The 19819-nt window shown below is 39.3% G+C and overlaps 1 protein-coding gene across 1 annotated transcript in view; it reads left to right on the forward strand.

The window, feature by feature from the left end:
- The window catches only part of LOC101160371 (serine/threonine-protein kinase D3), a 32369-nt gene extending 15285 nt beyond the window's left edge, over window positions 1-17084 (forward strand). The window contains exons 3-19 of the mRNA XM_004082635.3: window positions 3663-3801; window positions 6235-6366; window positions 6812-6969; window positions 7738-7933; window positions 8021-8098; window positions 8247-8430; window positions 8616-8739; window positions 8916-8993; window positions 11439-11715; window positions 13139-13191; window positions 13605-13677; window positions 13763-13869; window positions 13950-14111; window positions 14785-14883; window positions 14963-15230; window positions 15590-15675; window positions 15839-17084. Of these exons, the coding sequence (XP_004082683.1) occupies window positions 3663-3801; window positions 6235-6366; window positions 6812-6969; window positions 7738-7933; window positions 8021-8098; window positions 8247-8430; window positions 8616-8739; window positions 8916-8993; window positions 11439-11715; window positions 13139-13191; window positions 13605-13677; window positions 13763-13869; window positions 13950-14111; window positions 14785-14883; window positions 14963-15230; window positions 15590-15675; window positions 15839-16012 (2388 nt within the window). The 3' untranslated portion in view covers window positions 16013-17084. The remainder of the gene's footprint in view (window positions 1-3662; window positions 3802-6234; window positions 6367-6811; window positions 6970-7737; window positions 7934-8020; window positions 8099-8246; window positions 8431-8615; window positions 8740-8915; window positions 8994-11438; window positions 11716-13138; window positions 13192-13604; window positions 13678-13762; window positions 13870-13949; window positions 14112-14784; window positions 14884-14962; window positions 15231-15589; window positions 15676-15838) is intronic.
- Window positions 17085-19819: the final 2735 nt, after the last annotated feature.

The raw sequence follows: 19819 nt of genomic DNA on the forward strand, positions 1-19819 counted from the left end.
ATCCCTGACTTAGCAAAAATAGTCTACCATGTCGTTTTACCTGATACTTGGAATCTGTGAAAAGTTGAGATGTTTTTCATGATCATTTCCACCACTCATTCAGATCCTCTCCTGCCCCTAACTTTTTACCCTAAAAAACAAGATTATCATATCAATGGAGGATTAACTCGTTTAACAAAGGCTTACCACAGCAAAGCCCCTTTCCACTCGTCTCTCCATCCTGACTTGTGGACCTCACACACAGCTCCTCTGTGCCACAGTCTTTGGTGTGCGTGTGTGGTCGCGGCTGCTCATCTGAATGGATTTGTGTTTGAAGACGACAAAAGCGTCCTCACTATGGTCTTTAGAGATGCATTTAGGAGCATCTGGATGACAGTGTCATTTGAAGGTTTTCGCAAGAACGATGGGGGTGTACATGTGAAATTGAATCTGGTTTATACACAGGCCTACGTAGATTTCTTCATCAGAATAATCAGAACAGCCAAAAGGGTAAAACGTCCTAAATCAATCAGTTTGGAAGCTTGACTTTAGTAGAGAATGGGATAAGCAATAGATATTACATGCTAGCCTAATAATGCTCTAAATGAGAAGTGCTATTGACGTGTCAGGAAGAAGTTGGGCAGATGTTAACATCACCTTTCTAGTTGTATGTGACTACTAATGTCTCTGGTGAATGGTGGAAACCCCCTCCATAACACGTATCTCAGGAAGGATGCCCCCCTTCTTTTGCTTGAGGTGCTAATTATTTGTTGCCACATGACATTAATCACATGAAAGAGTGACAGGCTTTTTGTTGTAGTTATGTCAGAAGAAAAGGGAAGTTGGAAATGTTCAGAAACCTTCAGAAGTTGGAAACATGCAGAGGCACGTGCCTAGTTTGGTCTGCAGAGTTGAGCATATACTGGCACAGAGGTAGGTACCTTGTGGGTTTCCTAGCTATCTTAGGTTTGGTTCCTGCTCTACACACCTATGTGTCAAAGTGCGGCTTTTATGAGTCTGTTAATGGGACTGTGACTGGAAAGCGCTTTCAGCCTTTAATAAAGGGGAAAATATAGTTTAATAAAAGATTTGTTATAGCAAAACAGCAACTTAAAAGGAAAAAGTTGGAAAGAACCTGCTAAAAAACAAGTAACAATGAAGTAAAAACCCTTAAGTTTTGTCTATACTTTGCCTGGTGTAATATAATAAAACAATAAATACTAAATTATTCTCAAATTTAGCACATGTTCAATGTAAACATGCTGGTTTGCAGTAGGGATGCAACGATGTAACACACTATTTGGTTTTCAATCGAGAATTGTGGGATCTCTAGTAGATATCTATATAAACATTGTTTTTTCCATGAATTTTATTTAGTTTGTTTTTAATTCCCATTTTATTACAAACATGTTTCTATTTAAATGTTTAAGTTTTTTTAACCACACTAAAAGTAAAAAGACATATCTAGACACACGACACAAATACACAAGCTACAACTTTTTTTAGTATGCAAAAAAGCTTTACATGTTTATGAGTATGTTTATACAGCTTTTACTTTTTCATTGTCTAGCTGCTGTATCGGTTTAAGACATATTTAATGTTTATTTGTTTTTTTTCTTTAGCAGCAAAAGTCAACATGAAGAAGTCAAGGCCTCCTCATCTTCACCCTTTGTATATTTGTACAGCTTTCTTTATAAAAACACTGCATTGGTAAAACTTGTTGAATCTTGTCAGCATGCACTGTTTACAGTATTTATATTTATCTGTTTGACCTCATTTTGCAGATCCTGCATGTTAAATGTGTCAATTCTAGCCTAATCTTGATTTCCTTGTATTTTTCTGTGCTATTCCTAATTGTGCACGAATATCAAAGAATGTAGATTAGGATTTAATCCATGCTGCACAGGAAATATGTCATTTTCATATTTATGTTTGCCCTTTTTAATTTGCAGCTGTCTGTTATTTGAAACAGATGATGGAGTCACATAATTCTAATAACATCAATGCTAATGTAGCAGATGAAGTAAATGCCAGCAAAACTTAAGTATTTTGATTATTTGGTGATTTGTTGAGGAAAAAACTCAACACTCACTCACAATTTGTGTCAATGTGATGTAAAGAAGCTTCTCTGAAGTTCTTCTCTTTCAAATATTCTAGCTGCCTTGGTTAATCTGGCTTTAATAATTGTCTAATTTTAGCTGTATTATGTCACATCCTTTTGTTTTCAGAGCAATATAGGATATAACGAGAACACATTTCGTGGAAGTCCACAGTGCTTAACAGCAAAACATTTTAACATCCTTAATTTTCTTATGCGCAAATTGAAAACAAATATTTCTAAATTAATCAACACTTTTTTTTTGTCTAACACCTCTAACATCTCCAAACAATGTATGAATACTCGTATGATGATGTTTCCACTTTTTGTTACCTTTGTTTCAACAAATGTATTACATAATCATAACAATTATAATAATTGTTCTTACAAATTGACTATTATAATATTTGTTTTTCTTTCTGACACATTCAGGTTTTCTTGATCATTAATCTGTCTTTCTGGGTGAATTTTGGCACTGGTTTTGAGATCCAGGTGTTTTCTGTATCCTCTGCCCAAACAGCCCTGGAGCTCCCAGACCACGGTGGCATTGTTCTGTGTTGTGGATTGAGCATGACCCTGGTTTAAAGGGAAACAGCTGGTGGACCCTTCAATACAAGTTTGCCTGGCATCAAGACTGTTCTTATGCATCAACGGCAGTTTTCCCCACAAAAAATACATAGGTCAACTTAAAAAAATGCATCTAAATTTCCCCCCACAAATTTTCTACTTTAAACTTGTTATTTATTGCTGGAAATAAAAATAATTTTTGATATACCAAAGACAAAACTTATTTTAGGCTTTTGAAAATGAAAAAAATTGTTGGAAATATCTGCTAAATAGATTTTTAAAGTTTTTACAAGCTTCCAGGAGTTGGAAATCCTCATAAGTGTGACTATTTTCCTATATGCCATGCACATATGTACATATACAGTACCTGATCATATACGATAACAGACTTTTCTTATGACAACAACAACATTGCTCTGTAAAAGGTTATGCCCTCATAGCAGGAAATGACTGGAGCTGCACTTCCTGTGTGCTGATTCTCCTCCTTCTCTTGTCTTCCTTTGTAACTTTTGTCAACACAGTCTCCACCTCTAGTTGACTAATCCTTGATCCTAGGATTTTATGTCAGTACATGTTGTTTGTATGGTTGGTTACATGCACCCGCATGATGCAGGGTAGGGTTCCTCTGTATTACCAAACTGCGAAAAAAGCCTTTTTTATTGCTGAGGCGACTTAGGGGTAATTCCTCACAGAGGGGTCCTTTTAGGTGCATTTCCTCCTACCTTATGGAGTAAATTCCTTTGAAACGAGAAAAGGAGGTTTGAAGTTGGAGCCTATTTCCTGAGTCACGGGGTTAAAAATTCTGGAATCCCCTACCAGTATTAGTATAAGCCACAGAAAGTTTGGAAATGATGACAGATGAGTGTATATGCCTTTGTGAATATGCTGAAGTTTTATATTTGAAATAATAATCTACAGTATAATTTTTCTGGTTTATTTTCTGTCAACTGCTAAGCTAAATGCTCCAAAACATTATGTGGACACACCTCTTACCAAACATCTGTCTGCTTCTGTTCAGTTTCCAGAGTGTGGCTTCTTTGGCATGTACGACAAGATTCTACTGTTCCGCCACAATCTTAATGATGAGAACATCCTGCAGAGGCTGACTTCTGTGGAAGACATCCATGAAGGGGACCTGATTGAGGTGGTGTTGTCTGGTAGGTGTGACAATGATGCTTGCTTTTGTAGGTTTATAAAGAAGGTATTAGTACTTTGGTATTAGGTTTAAGTGGTCACTACCCACTTCCTGTACCTTAGCAAATATAATTTCTCTACATTTCTATGAATTTATCGAAACTTTATGAAACTTGGGGGGAAAAAGTTTATGCATTTAAAGCCATGATGTTGTGGCACCCAGCACATCCTGTCATATTTAAATGAAGACCATTATCAGCGGTTAAGGTACTTGCTGTGGTCAAATCTGTATGATGATGTCTTAACTTTTTTCTTGCTTAACTCAGTCCTGTTTTGCAGTAAAACTGTGTTTTGTTGTATTTCCTCCTCATCACAATTTCCACTGCAACTGTCCACCTCTGCAGCAGCCCTGCAGGTGTTCTTTCGTTGTCAGTTCCTGCGATGACTGAATCCGCTTCCTTTGTGATGCTGGGATCAACAAAATGGTTCAAAATATCCGTTCTACTCAAATCGGTTCTCCAGCTCCATCTGCCTGCGCTGGAAAGCACCTGATACCACCTGTGCTGAAAATCCTCTAGTGTCCTCTCAGCTGAGAGCTTTGTTTGCAGGGATTTAGAGTCTGGGGGACTCTATAGGTTCTAGATCTGAGGACACTGCAGACTTGAAGGATGAGAAATGGAGACAAAGGACAGAAGAACTTCCTTCTTTTTGTTCCAAGCTCTGTATCGTCCTCCCCTCCCTGTATTTTCTCTTTCTACCTTACCAAACTCAATGCAGGAGTAGCAAATTCAGATCTAACATACAATATATCGATTCAAACCTTCTTTTATTTGCTCTAACCTTCAAGAAAATCTCCAACTTCCAACCTGTATATTTTCTGGCTGGCTGCAAGAAAGAGGCTTTTTCTTGGCTGTGAATGTAGAAGGAATGACATGTTTGATGACTGAGATCCACGTAGTGTAAACTGGCTGTTAGGTGCAGAGCAGTTCTAGATACACAGACACTGTACAGGCCATTTCAGAGCATGAGGTCAAGACCTAATTGTCTCCTTGTTTTCCATTTTTCTGTATGTCTCTGTCACATCTAGTGATTAAATAAGTGAAAATCATATTTTGATTATATGGAGAGTTTCAACTGCAATGGAAACTTAAGGTGTGCCTCATTGCAAACAGATAAATGCGTTTATTTTTGTAGGCAAAATGGGGAAAATGAATGACTTTGGACTCCTGTTTAATGCTAAGAAGCTGCATGAATCTTGCCTAACCTTTCGAGTGTTGAGAGGTGGCCTGTTGTTTTGCGAACCTGCAAAGAAGCTCATGAATGCCGTCTTTTATGTGTCTGCGGCATGGAGCCGTGTTCTCCTTAAGACATGTGACCTGCCAGAGCTCTTTCTTCTCTTTCAACCCCCCCCCCCCCCCCAAACTGCAAACATCACCCCACAAGCCATGGTGCTTCTTTGAAATAATGAAAAAATTTTGCCCCAAGTCTTTTCAGATGATCTGCGCTTGTATTTATTGTTCTTTACGCGAGTCAGCAGATCATTCAATCTGGCTAATTTAAATGTTTTTTTCTTTCAGTTTTGCACAAAATCAGTCTCTCTGCCTGTAATGTCAAAATAAATACATTAATTTTTCCAAAAAACCTCAGTTGTGCCCTTTTTTCCTCCTTCATCTTCCCTTCAAGGACCTTTTCTCCTTTCTTACACGTGTTTGTTGCTAATGACAAACATGTCAAAGTTGCTGCTCAGACCTGAGTCATCACAAAATCAACAGATGAGAATGTCCCCTTTTGGTGAGTGTTTGGCTGAATCGCTTCAAGAAGGGAGCTAGCACATTCTGCTACGGCACTAATGCCACCACATGGAGCTACCATTGCTTTACCTCGCTGTAAACATGAACTATTTCCTATTGAGTCCCTCTGGTCTTATAAGTGATTGCATGAGAAAAGGCAAAATGATCTGACATAAGAGGAGCTTCGGTCACAGTTCAGGATTGACAGCTTTCATCTTCACATATGACTCATCTTTATATCCGTGATGATTCACGGACACAATTAATCCAGACTTCCTTCCAACAGTGAGACAGAAATACAGGAAAAGCAAGAAACAGAAATGGAGATAAAGCATATGTTTAATAATGATCACAATAACTGATGGTTTAATAAAAATCTGGGTTATGGGAGTTTTGGTGTCTTATGGGCGTGCCCCATTACTCCATCAAAAGAATGAATGCAGATGTGACGCCCCCTGCTGTGATAATAAAGAACTATTATTTTGTGCCGAAAAAGCCCAAAATGTGACGAGTATTCTCTATTATTATTCCATTAAAATTTATATAAGAAAAGAATATAACATATTTTCTTGTATTGTATTATTTTCATTTTCTTTTTCCTTATAATGCAACTTTTTAAAGTTTACTGAAGCTTCATAATTTTTATTTATTTTTTTATTTTTTTAGCCCAAGCCACAGTTGAAGATTTCCAGATTCGACCCCATGCCCTCTATGTCCACTCATACAAAGCCCCTACGTTCTGTGACTACTGTGGAGAGATGCTGTGGGGTCTGGTTCGGCAGGGGCTCAAATGTGAAGGTTTGAAACAAACGCAAACACACACTCTTGTTTTTACTCATGTACCTCACAGTGCTGCCCACTGTCCCGAAAAACAACTTTGAACAACAAAGATAGTTTAATGAAATGTTGTTGTGTATGTCCAGCATGTATCAGGCAGATATACAAGCAGGCTAAAATAATTTGGTCTGGGAACCGTAGCTGTTAAAGCACTTGACTTTCAAATCCCAGTGGAGTTACGGCATGCTGGGCTATCTCTCATATTTTAAGATTTTTAAATCCAAATTTAATCAAATTCTCTTGTTTTTTTTAATCCTTGTTGATCATTCATTTATACTGTTTTGGTATTTATGTGGCAGAAACATTTTGGCTTTTAATTTGTTGGTTCATTTAGTGGTTGCTCTGCTTTTCTTAACCCAGTTTTTCTTTTTTTGATTCACTACATTTGTGTTGTCTGTGCTTTAAGGATGTGGGCTCAACTACCATAAACGCTGTGCCTTCAAGATTCCCAATAACTGTACTGGTGTGAAGAAGAGGCGATTGTCCAATGTGTCCCTGCCCGGGCCTTCACTGTCTGTCCCAAGACCGTTACCTACTGAGAATGCAGTAGTTGTACCAGATGAGGTGAGTAGTGGTTGAAGAAGTTGAGGCCAAACTGGAAAACCTCCCTTTTAAATAATTGTCAATACAGTAAATACAAGTATTTTAAAAACACACAGGACATTTTTACAACACTCCAAATCAGGCTGGAAGCCAGGAAAACACCTGGAAAAAAAACTTGTTTTAAAAGATCTGCCTGCACTCTCAAAGTTCATAAATTCATCAAACTCTGCTATTTCTTATGTTTGAATCTCTAGGGCCATGTTGCTGAATAGCACCGATGCAGAAAATTGAATTTAGAAGTGCGGAGCTTAGAGGAGAGCTCCTCAGTGATACCTAACAAAACAGCTTTTGCATAAACCTACACTGCAATTCTCGCTTCCTCTCTAAGTCAACGCAAAAAGTATTTGAAAGACATGTAATTTTGCCACTAAGCCAAAGAACACTTTGGACGGAAACTTGTGTCTCCATTCATTTGTTGTGCAAGAAAATAGGAATTTCCTATTCTTTCTGGTAGAAGTCTCCACAGTTATAGATATAGATAGATATTCTTTATTGATCCCACATTGGGGAAATTCAATTGTTGTTCTTGATTTTATGGACCAGAAATTAAAATTAAAGGTTCATGAGGGTCAAACCATTGTTAATATATATATATATATATATATATATATATATATATATATATATATATATATATATATATATATATATATATACACTTTATGTTTGTCTGTTTTAGATTTTTACCTTCTCCATCTTTATTTTCTTTTACGATCCATTCAACCACAGCAACTTCGATCCCATCAAGAGGCAGGAAAGCGCATCCTGTCCTGGAGTGGAAGGCCAATATGGATGGACAAGATGGAGAAGACCAGGGTGAAGGTGCCCCACACCTTTGCCATTCACACCTACACTCGACCGACCATCTGTCAGTACTGCAAGCGTCTACTCAAGGGTCTGTTTCGCCAGGGAATGCAGTGTAAAGGTGGGTTTGGAAATCTTCTTGATGACATTTTTGTTCATTTCAAACAAAAACAAGCTATGATGCTAAATTATAATCATCATGTGCCAGATTGCAGATTCAACTGTCATAAACGATGTGCTTCAAAGGTACCTAGAGACTGTTTGGGGGAGGTGTACTTCAATGGAGGTAACCTCAGCGTGCTTGAATTTGAAGATTTTACACTCAAGATGCAAACATTCTCAAAAAATCAAGAAAAAAGCAAGCTTTGCTCGTGTTACAGAACTGATGGTTCTTTTCATTTATTTTGTTTTAATTGTGTGTCTTACCTTTACAGAACCAGCCAGCCCTGGGCCAGACTCAGACACAACCATGGATACTATGGAGGTGGACAGTAGTGACATGGAAATGGGCAGAGGACTGGATGACCCAGAGGAACCATCCACCCCAGATGGGATGTTCAGCATAGATTCCCCATTTAGCGACAGAGAGAAGGATGAAGAGCCCATTAAGACTATAAGGTAAGAAAATCAAATCTTATTGTGTTTTTGTGTCATGATCTCAGCCTCTCCGTAGGTGGCAGTATTGTAGCACTGTATCTAGCACTCTGAATGAAACGACTTTCCAGAAACAGACAAGAAAATTAAATGGTTGTGCATAATCTACCCAAATTAGCAGAATTATAGTTTTTATTTTACGTGTTTAGTCCTTCCACCAGCAGTAACATCCCCCTAATGCGGGTGGTTCAGTCCATCAAACACACCAAGAGAAGGAGCTCCACGGTGGTGAAGGAGGGCTGGATGGTTCATTATACAAACAAAGACAACTTGGTAAGAAAAATCATTCTAACATCAAAAATGGTTATAAATGAAATTCATGTGCAAATTTTATTCTTTTAAGAGTTTTTAAGATTTATAGAAGCTATTATTCTTTTGATGTAAATTTTGCAAACTTTCTGGGAGAACTCTTGAGGGATTCAAACGAATTTTTTTTGTTGCTAAAACAGCGGAAGAGACATTACTGGAGGCTGGACAGCAAGAGTCTGACTCTCTTCCAGAACGACAGTGGAGCCAAGTTCTATAAAGTAAGTTTCAAAGATCATCTGTGTATCATCCCTGTAGTTCCCCTTTATTCTAAAGACACAAAATAAGCCAGTTTCTTGACACTAACATGTCAAAACATCTCAGTCCATTTCTGAGTCTAAAGTTAATTATCAACTTCTTCTTTAGGTTCTGCAGGTGCAGAACAGTAAACAACTTTTCATATTTGCGTTTTATGTCAGTTAAATCTAGTGGCAGCTATTTGACTGATTCGTCTTGCAACTGTCAGCTACAGTGAGGTCAGCTCAGCCCACAGAACTGCTGAATTTCCCCTGTGGTTTTGTAACTCTGCTGCCTGGTCTTTGCCCTCTGTCATGAAGTGAAAGGATCCCCATATTTGTGTTGTAGTCAGCACATTGAAGGGGACATTTGAAGGAAATTTTGAAGAGAAACTCACATTTCTGTAGTTTCGTGCAGGTGCTAAAAAGCAGCACAAATCAGCCCAGTGGATAGGTAACGTCTATGAACCAGATCTTGAGAGGAATCTTTTGTTTTTAGCCCATTTTAGAAATAAATTCAGAGTGAAATGCCGTTATTTTGATGTGTCGGTGTCATTTGTGGAGAATGTGTGACACTTCCTTCTCGGTGGCAGCCATCTAGTCAGTCATTACACAGCCACAGGGGCTTAATAGAGCAGTAATTACACACTGAAGCTGGAGGGAGGGAACTACACCCTGCAAGGTAAAGACTTCCACATGTGTGTTGGTGCTTGTGTGTGTGTATGTGCTCGGGGTGTAATTATTCCATTGTTCATGTAGCTTTGTGGGTTTCTGAGACGCTGAATTGTGGTCAGAAGTATGCAGCAGTGGGATGGTGTGTAGGATCCAGAGTTTTCCAGTTCATCTGTTCACGTTAATGTGTGTCACAACAGGTGGGTGCCTACAGAGTTTTGGTTTTCTTTTTCTTTGCTGGATTTAAAAAATATTGTCTAAGGACACTTAATTCCCAAGATTGTGTCACACCCCTCATCACCTGCCACCAAGTCTCTGAAAGGAAACCACAGCGGAGACAATCCTTAGGGTGTGTTACGGGCAGTTTTATACTGTTTTTTTTTGTTTGCCTGTTTATTTCAGTTGCATCTTAAAGCTGAAGAAAGCGACTTATAGCCTATTTTGAAATCATTAAACACAATAGAGGACATGCTTTGATTATCCATACCTAAAGCAGAAAAAGCTGCTGTCTGAGGTTTAAAAAAAAAATCTCTGTCTGTCTTTCATGGTCATTTTGCTTTCATTTCTCTGAAGTCTCTTGGCTGTTGCTCATCAGTGTGTGGCTGCTGTCCTCCCATATCCCGTTTGCTTTATACCTCCGATCTGATTAGTGGCGGTCGCCTGGTGGCTAAATCGTCAGGAATGGCAACCATTTTCACCATTTGGAAGCCATACGGCTCTGTGTTTGAAGAGACCCCTGTACTTGTGGTTCCTCTGAAGAGCCTTTTATGGGGTGAGGGGGCTTCTCTCCTGTCACGTTGAAACACGTACACACAGCCCAGCTCCCGCTCTATCTTGGGGGTTGCCTTGTCTTTCGTCTCAGCGGCTGGCGGTAGCGCCAGCAGCTCGTGCTCAAATGAGGCCTCTGACTGGTCCTGCCTTGTAATCAAGCGACCAGAGCACTTTGTCAGCCGCAGAGTCGGCTCACGTGACCCAGCTCCGCTAACCACCAGCACTTCATCTGATACTCTGTGGTGAGCCATGCGGAGGGGACGGCGTGCGCCTCTGTGGGCCTCATTGGCTGGAAAGTCTTTGTTTCTGACCCTCCCTCCTCACTTTGAATTGACAGTGAGTTTCAATGAGAAGGGGAACTCTTAAAAAGGCGCTGCGACTGTCCTTTCAGTTTCTGCTCATAAGAGAGAGAAGAAAGAAGAGTTAGACTGGGGAGACTTTTGGAGTTGTGAGTGAGACTACCTTTACAACTGTGTACTAACATATTTTTATATTTCTGTAGAATTGCATACTTTATTCTTTAATCTTATTGATTTTCTTTCATAAATTCTTTGAAAGACTAAACACACTTGTCGCATGTGGAACAGAAGTTCCGGATTTGTCTCTTTTCATGTAGGCTTTGTTATTAAGGTATTTTTATTTTTGTATTTTTCCAATAATTGATATTTTTCTGAGCAAATCCAGTTTGTATGGCGCACAGATTCTGGAGGTGGATGTTTAACCGATTCCAATTCCTACATTAAACACTGACAGAAAAGGAAAATCAAGCTGAATTTGATAAATCAGTATCTCATTTTAAGTATAGGTTAATGAAATTGGCTAGGATGAAAAGTATATACCAAACGACAAATGGGATATGCGGGCTACTTTTAAAAAGTTTTCATTTCAGGGAACTTGTGTATATTTTACATAGAGTAGAGGTAAGTCATTTAAAAAGTGAAAAGTGTCATTGTTTTTCTGACCAGTTGCCACTCACTGCTCCTGCAGGAGATCCCTCTGTCTGAGATCCTTCAGTTAGAACCGTTCAGAGACTACACTTACCTGGCTCCTGGCGGCAACCCTCACTGCTTTGAGATCATCACAGCCACCATGGTGTACTACGTAGGAGAGAACAATGGCAGTCACTACTACAGCCCCGCTTTGGCTGCTACTGGAGTTGGCATGGAGGTGGCCCAAGGCTGGGAGAAGGCCATCAGACAGGCTTTAATGCCTGTCACCCCACAGCCAAGTCTGGCCACTGCTGCTGGTCAAGGCAAAGATCACAGTAAGCTTCTTTAGTCTTGTGTGTGTTAATTTCTGATTTTATGTGGGATGGTTAAATATCAAAAACATCTACTTGTCTCTTGTTTACATACATAAAGCCTTTTAAGATTGTTGTTGCCTCAATGAAATCCTGAATTTTGAGTATCCAAGACCTTTGAGTGTTAAAACAGGTGTTGAAAATAGAAAGTTTAAAAAAAAAAAAAGGAGCTTACTGCTTTTAAATACAGTGAATCTGTGTATTTTTATTATCAACTTTTCCTGGTGTCCTCTTGAAAGGTTTATGAAGAGGTGGTTAAACAGTTTCCTTGGATACACCTGAACTATATTCATGTTGAGTTTGTACTGAGCATGTGCAGAATGAGGTCACACTGTTCAGAAATCTCATTTTAATTGCTCAATCTAGACAAAAATCTGGGCTTCATTCTTAGCCTTTTTCTTTGTTTTTAATAGGCTTTTGGAGGTTTATAATGAACTTTCATACTTAAAGTAGTTAAAATAGTAATTCTATTATTTGCATACACAATTATCCAAACAGAGATAACTGCTTTTTAATTTGGAAAAGCAGAAAAACCTTAGATAGAAAATCTAAATCCTGAAGCAAAACCCTTCTTTAGGCGTATTCGTTCTTTGAATGGACTCTAAAACTTCTGATGAGAATTCAAGTGAAATGCAAGAGGAAAAGAATATTAACTTCCCATTTTCTAAGTAGATCCTGATTTAAGATTGAAGTTGGGTGGAGATAACAATGGGGAGGCAGAATAATTCTGCTCTGAGTTGGCACTCTAATTGTGACTCCCCGGCCAAACACAGATATATTCAAACAATAGCTGACTAAAAATAGTCTTTGTTTAAATTATGATACTTTGGGGTCTTATTGAAACATAATATTCTCCATAGTTTCAAAGAAAATCAAAACTTTTCGTCATTACCGATGTTCTCTGGTGAGCGAATGATCGACTACAGTAAAGATTATCAGTCTCACACACAGTCGGAAACTTCATGAAACTGTTAAACAATCATTTCAAAATTCCTACCAACATAATGCAAGCCATTTTTGAGGGCATTATTCAATCATATTAGTCGGGTTTTAAAGCTCAAATTTAAATTAATGGCTTTCTTCTTGATTGGGTTGGCCTCTTTTTTTGTGTCTTTGCTTGTACTCAGTAGCAGTGCCTGTGTTATACAAATTCAGTGTGTTATTTAATTAAGCACAGATTCATCTTAAAGGCACATATGATGCCATATAATCAAACGATTTATCATGAAGGACTGTAGCTTATTATATCCAGCTTGTGGAAAAATACAATAAAAGCAATGCAACTGCTATTCCAACTACTCCAAAGAATTCATTTGCTGACAAATGTAGAAGTAAAGTAGTGATTATCATTTATTTAATGTGAAATTTCCCATGTTTTCTCCTGCAGAGGAGCTGTCTATCAGCATATCTGTGTCCAACTGCCAGATCCAAGAGAACGTGGTAAGAAAAACCTCTTTTTTTATTTAAAAAAAATCAGTTGCATAATTTCCCAGCAGAACCATCTATTCATGTAATAAGAAGCTCCTAAATTAGGTTTTGTGGTCAAGCAGAAATTGTGTTCCACTGTAGGGTTAAAAAAAATCAGAAGAAGTAGTTGCGCTGAATTAACCGAGAAAGCTGACGTTTTTTTTTACATTTTCTTTGTATTTTGGAGTTTTCCCACTTCCAGTTTTTTGATGAGTGAGAGTCAAACATTTGGCAATACCCAAAAACATTTGAGAAAAGCAGTAGTTTTGCCAAAACCGTGAATGATGTAATTGATTCGGATTGCCAGTTTCGTGGGGGGAAGGCTTGCTCCAATGTTTCCACGAGTTTCCAGTCATTATATAACAGCATGAATTATGTCTGCATAGGATATTGCATCAGTCTATCAAATCTTCTCTGATGAAGTGCTTGGATCAGGCCAGTTTGGGATTGTATATGGAGGTATGTCTTTATCTTTTTATTAATCTAACATGAAATATATTTGTGTGAAACCCTAAAGTGAAACAAAATCCTTTTTTTTTCTAAGGTAAACACAGAAAAAGTGGTAGAGATGTGGCGATCAAGGTCATAGACAAGATGAGATTTCCTACCAAGCAGGAAAGCCAGCTAAGGAATGAGGTCGCCATTTTACAGGTATAACATAGTAAGGATCAACTTCATATATGTCCAGACTTTACGGAGACACCACAGGTTTGTTTCTTTTTTTTTGGTAGAATCTCCATCATCCAGGTATCGTGAACCTGGAGTGTATGTTTGAAACGCCGGAGCGGGTGTTTGTCGTCATGGAGAAGCTGCACGGCGACATGCTGGAGATGATCCTGTCCAGTGAGAAGAGCAAACTACCGGAACGAATCACCAAATTCCTGGTCACACAGGTCTGAAGCTTTACTTTAGCTTTTATATTTTATATGTGGACTTTTAAAGTTCAATCACAGCAGTTTTCTTTCTGTTTGTGCCTTACTTCAGATCTAGCGTTGTCTTTGTTGTGGGGACTTGACTGGGGGGGTGGTTGTTCATGGTATTGGTCCACATGGCATCATGGCCTCCTCCCAGGCCCTGGATTACAGCTTGCAGTGTGGTGGATTTGTGGCCTGATTAGAGCAGCAGAGGCCCCCGGGTCTCCGTACATTCCCGGTCCCAAACGGGAGCGGGGCCATTAACAACAGCCCCATTAGCTGAAGCGGGGCTGGCTTTGATGTGGCCGGCAGGACTTCTGTTAAACCCAGGGTCAGGGTTGGGGGGCCAGGTTCTGTGGTTTGGGTAGGGAGCCATGGGCAGACTGTTTTGCAGCAGCAGCAGCTTATGCCAGGCCTTTTGAATAAATATGAGATGCAAGAATGAAAGCAGTGGTTAGCATGGAAGCATTTAAGGGCAGCGGGATGCTAATATTGCCTCTATATTTCCATATAGCCACATCTTTGATTCCACTGCTCAAATTGTACAAAGAGCACTGTGTTGAAGCATATTTATATTATTTAAATGTCACGGGGCTGGAGATTTTTTTCAATCCTGTGGATTTTTTTGAGCTGTGTCTTGTGTTTGCAACAGATCCTAGTGGCCTTAAGACATCTACACTTCAAAAACATCGTTCACTGTGACTTGAAGCCGGAAAACGTCTTGCTAGCATCCGCAGAGCCTTTTCCTCAGGTAAAAACAGAAGCAACTCTGTTTAAAAATCAATGTTTTCTTTGTATGCACTATTTGTGACCAGAATGTGCTTTTCCAGGTAAAGCTGTGTGATTTCGGCTTTGCCCGGATTATCGGCGAGAAGTCATTCCGCCGATCAGTGGTGGGAACGCCAGCTTACCTGGCTCCAGAGGTTCTGCGCAGTAAAGGCTATAACCGTTCCTTAGACATGTGGTCCGTGGGAGTCATTGTGTACGTCAGCCTGAGCGGGACCTTTCCTTTTAACGAGGATGAAGACATTAACGACCAGATCCAGAATGCTGCCTTCATGTACCCCCCTGCACCCTGGAAGGACATCTCTGCAGAGGGTAGGAAGACAAAAGCCTTTTGTTTGTTTGTTTGCACACCTCTCATAGCAGAATGTTCTGCTCTTTAAAGAGTTGTTATCTTAGTTGAAGCTTCTGCGTGGTGTCACACTGAAGCTTCAGAACGATCCCCTCCCCACCTACACGTCTGGGCTGTGTAAACCTTCACTGACTTCACTCCGTCTGCGGTTGAGATGAATCATTTCATTTCTCTCCTACTGTCCAAGCTGCAGCTTCTCCTATGTGCTGCAGTCAGCTCGCAGTCGTGTTTACTCAGACCATGACATTTTGCCTAATGAAACAAATCAGCATTTTGTTAGTTGAGGTGACTGATGGTAGTCGCACTTGTATTTTTTTCACAGCCACAGACCTTATCAACAACCTTCTCCAAGTCAAGATGAGGAAGAGGTACAGTGTGGATAAGTGCCTCAGCCACCCCTGGTTACAGGTGAAACATGCACCTTTATTATTTTCTTCCCAATGCCTTTCCTGAAGTTTGACATTTGTTCAAGCCCATATTTCATTCATGCAAAAAAAAACAAAAAAACATCTTGAGTAAAAATTCTTCAAAGTAACACTAGAGATGACCTCGTTTTCCTACTTGTCTTCAGGACTATCAGACCTGGCTGGATCTACGGGAGTTCGAGACGCGCCGAGGCGAGCGCTACATCACCCACGAGAGCGACGACACACGCTGGGAGGAGTATGCACAAGAGCACAGTCTTGTTTACCCCAAACATTTTATCATGGCTCCCAACCTGGATGACATGGAGGAGGACCCCTAGGGGTGCAGGAGATTTCCTGTTGACATGTTGAAGTCAGGGACTTTTTGCAACAAGCTTTGGGAGCGGCGGGTTTTCCCTCCATAGCTGCTTGTTGTGGCAACAAGGAGAAGCCTATTGGTTGGAAGAAAAAGCTCTCCGGAGGGTTTGAAAGTGGAAAAGAAAATGACATTTTAGTAGCTGGAGGCGCTGCTACAGTGAGCTGCTGAAAAAATGCATCAAAGGAAACCGCTTTGTGAGACTGTCGGGAGAGAGGAGTGTCCTATCTTCCTTTTTTGTAAAATACAAAAACATTTCTTGGGTTTTCATCTAACTTTGTTCATTTTCTGAGAGCAACAAGAAGCCAAAAGATGAGCACCGAAAACTAAAAATGAAGAAACTCTTTTGAACATTTTTTTATTGTAATGTTTTTGATGTCAAGAAAGAGAGACCCGTGAAAATAGAGGCTTACCCCCCCAGGAGTAAAGGGCACTTTTCACAAGGGATTTGCATTTGGAGAATTAAACACCAGATTGTTCTCATCTTTCTAACTGTGAGACTGTCCTTTGGCATGAACTGGAACAATCACACCGATATGTATTTTATTTTTTAGTAATCTATTTAGTTTCTGGTAGGTCTTGCACTATATAATTAACATTCATAACAACTGAATAAAAGCACTATTCAATGCTAAAGAGAAAGGAATTCTATTTTGAAGTTGTACGCAGTGAAATGAGGTAAATGAGAAAGTTTTGTTGCTCACAATGTGTTGGCTGCAGACATTTTCAACCTTCAGCTACAAAAAGCCAGTGATGGATTTTTGTCTGGAGAGTGAGATGAAAAAAAAACATGTGCAACTTTATTCATTATTATGAATGAACACATCTTTAACATGCATAACAAGTTCTGGAAGAATTGAATATTTCTAAATTTCCAGTTTGGAAAACTGGGATCTCCTAATATGTGCGTCTTGGGAGTATTTTTGTGTTATTTTCCTGTCTTTGTTGCCACTGGATTGGCAGGTGTCAGTGTTTTGTATATTTCAGCACATACCAATGGAGCAACAACTGAACAGTAAACGTGTTAAAAATCTGAATTCTGTTCTGTTTCTGCTTTTAAAAACAAAAAAGCGAGGTCAGTTTATCTGGTAGAAAGTTCCTTGAGGTTTTTACACCTAAACTCCCTGCTGACTTGTTTTCTGTGTAGAATGACTGATCCCATATTCCACAGCTGGATGTGTTTGCTGCACCACAACAAACACTTAGCAGAGGCAGTTTTTGCCACTAGGGAGTAGTTTTACAGTCGTATATGGACTCAGAGGAGAGGAAGGGGGAAAACTTTTGAGAGTCTCTTTTTCTGTCCCTAGTTCACCTAAAACAAATAGAAAATCCTAGACTCTTCTTCTAAATGACCCCCCATTGTTTCAAGTTATCGTTCTTAAAGGCCACTAGACGGAAGCAGATGTTAACATCATTTAAAGTTTGCTTCCATTGAGTCTAAGCAAGAAATCCTGTAATTATTTATTTAAGTCTGCTCCCTTCTGTTGATTTTTATTTTATTATTTTAAGAAGTGGACTCCTTTATCCCTTGTGCTATCCTAGGCACTTTAACATTGGGAGTTGGGTCATTTAGACCCACTAGACAGTGCACTGAACCCTCTTTCTTCAATGATTTGTGGTCTTCACTGGTGTCCATGGATTACATGAAATCTTTCCACCTTTATCCACCTTTGTCATGGTAGGGAGAACACGTCAATGTAAGGGTGGAGTCATCTAAGATAGCACAAGGGTTATGACTGCATAAACATCTAGAGCAGGGATGGGCAAACTGCAGGCCAGGGTCATATGCTGCCCGTTGAACTATTTAATCTGGAATAAATTATATTGATAATCCGTATTGTTTTATTTCCATGTAGTCCGGTGTGTCCCCATAGATGGTGCACCAATAATACATTGACGGTTGTTTAGGTGCAGAAACTTATTCTGCAGTAATGAGGTTTTGGAAGATTTGTTGTTTTTCTGACATTCAAGTGGGTTTTGCGAGTGGAACAGTCATTTTTCTGATCATTCCACCACCTCATGAACTCAACATTTCTCTAAATTTGCGTTTTTCCTTGAGGGACATCAACCCATTGGAGCAATTGACACTAAAATGAGAAGAAAAATTATAGTTTTGAAATAAAAACTCCAAAATGTTCTGTTTAAAATTACAGATCTTACTTTTCAATCCACATTAAAGCAGGTTTTTGTTGAGAGAAGGAATAAAACGGGTTAAGAAAATGGAAGGATGGAAAACTACAGTTTTAAGAAGTGAAAAAAGAAATGAAATTAAACAAATGCTGCCCTCTTCTGGCCAATCACAAGGGTAAAAATCCCTTCAATACACGTGATGCATAAAGTTAGAATACATCTGAGACACGTAAATTAAACTATTTGATGGTTTTTATCCTCTTTTAGGACTCTGTTCTTAAATTGTATGTAAAAACGTTAAAAATAGATGATTTGGTAATTTTTTGATGCAAACATGAAGATATTAACTTCTCAAGAGTTTAAAACCCTAAAAAATCACATTTATAATGTTAGATTTGAGCATATTTTGTCTTTAGTGTCTTTAAAATTGAACAAAGCAATTTTAGGTCAGGTGGATGTATCCTGGAGTACATAAATAATGGCGATGTTTCATTTTTAATAATCACAGCTCAGAACACACTTAGAGGAAAACAAGAAAAATCTTTTACATGTGTAGTTTAGAAAACTATGTGTGCTGCAGAGTCTCTATTTCCTAAAAAAAAGCAACCAAAAACCTCAATATGAAATAGTAGCAAGCAGTTCTGCTTATGACCAGAGGGTGTCCCTCTCTCCATTGATGAATTCCCTTTAATTAAGGTTCAATCAGCCCTGGAGGGTTTTTGTGAACTACACGTTAGGGTGGATTGTAAAAAAAATGTCCAACAACAACTAAAAATGTATTGAAAGCACGTAAAAATGAAAAGAATCCTAAATATGTGAAACCTTCCTTCATATTTTCATCTCACTGTGTCTGTGCAAAAGAGACATGAAGCTGGACCAAAGGCCTAGCATGGATACTTCAGACAAAAATGGGATGAGCTCATCATACTTCTGGAGAAAGCTCAGATCCTGCAGTGTGTGCAGTAAGAGGCTGGAGATCTACCGATAAGCTGAAGAGTCCCAGTCCATAAAGTCACGGAGCAGGAGCTGGATATGTCTGAGGGACTACGGAGGCCGATCAACCAAATCCTCAGTGTTGTGGACAGCTCTGTTCAGTTTCCATGACAGTCACTGACACAGAAGAGCTAATCAGCAGACAGAGCTTCTCAGATTTCTATGCATACTGGTGTATATATGTCAAATATTTAGCAACAAACATTTGTTAGCCTTTTATATATCAATATGTTGACCCCTTCACTTAGTTTTGGCTCTTATTGCCTTGTCAACACTATCTTTTTCTTCTCCTATAGTTACTCCTGCTGAGGGAAATTGAATTCCCCTCAAGGATCAATATAGTTTCTATCTGCTTGATCTACGTTGCATCGTGTCTTTGCTGCACTCAAAGGAGGGCCTGTGTGTGTTTATTGAGCAGCTTTGCCTGGTTACTCCTCAGCAGGTCTCTCATCACCTCAGAGGGAGGCCTGCGTGTCACGCATCCTCACTCCCCTTCATCCACCTGTCCGCTCCTCGCCTCCCGCCTCCACAGTTCTTTTCTACTCCATGCTGGGTATCCATAGGCTTCAGACCAAACAGGCAAACAAACAGAACAACAACAAAAAAAAACCATCACCCGGACAAGGTTGGTCTGGGCTTTAGCAAGAGA

This window comes from Oryzias latipes, chromosome 22 (assembly GCF_002234675.1).
Source record: "Oryzias latipes chromosome 22, ASM223467v1".
Classification (NCBI taxonomy): Eukaryota; Metazoa; Chordata; class Actinopteri; order Beloniformes; family Adrianichthyidae; genus Oryzias; species Oryzias latipes.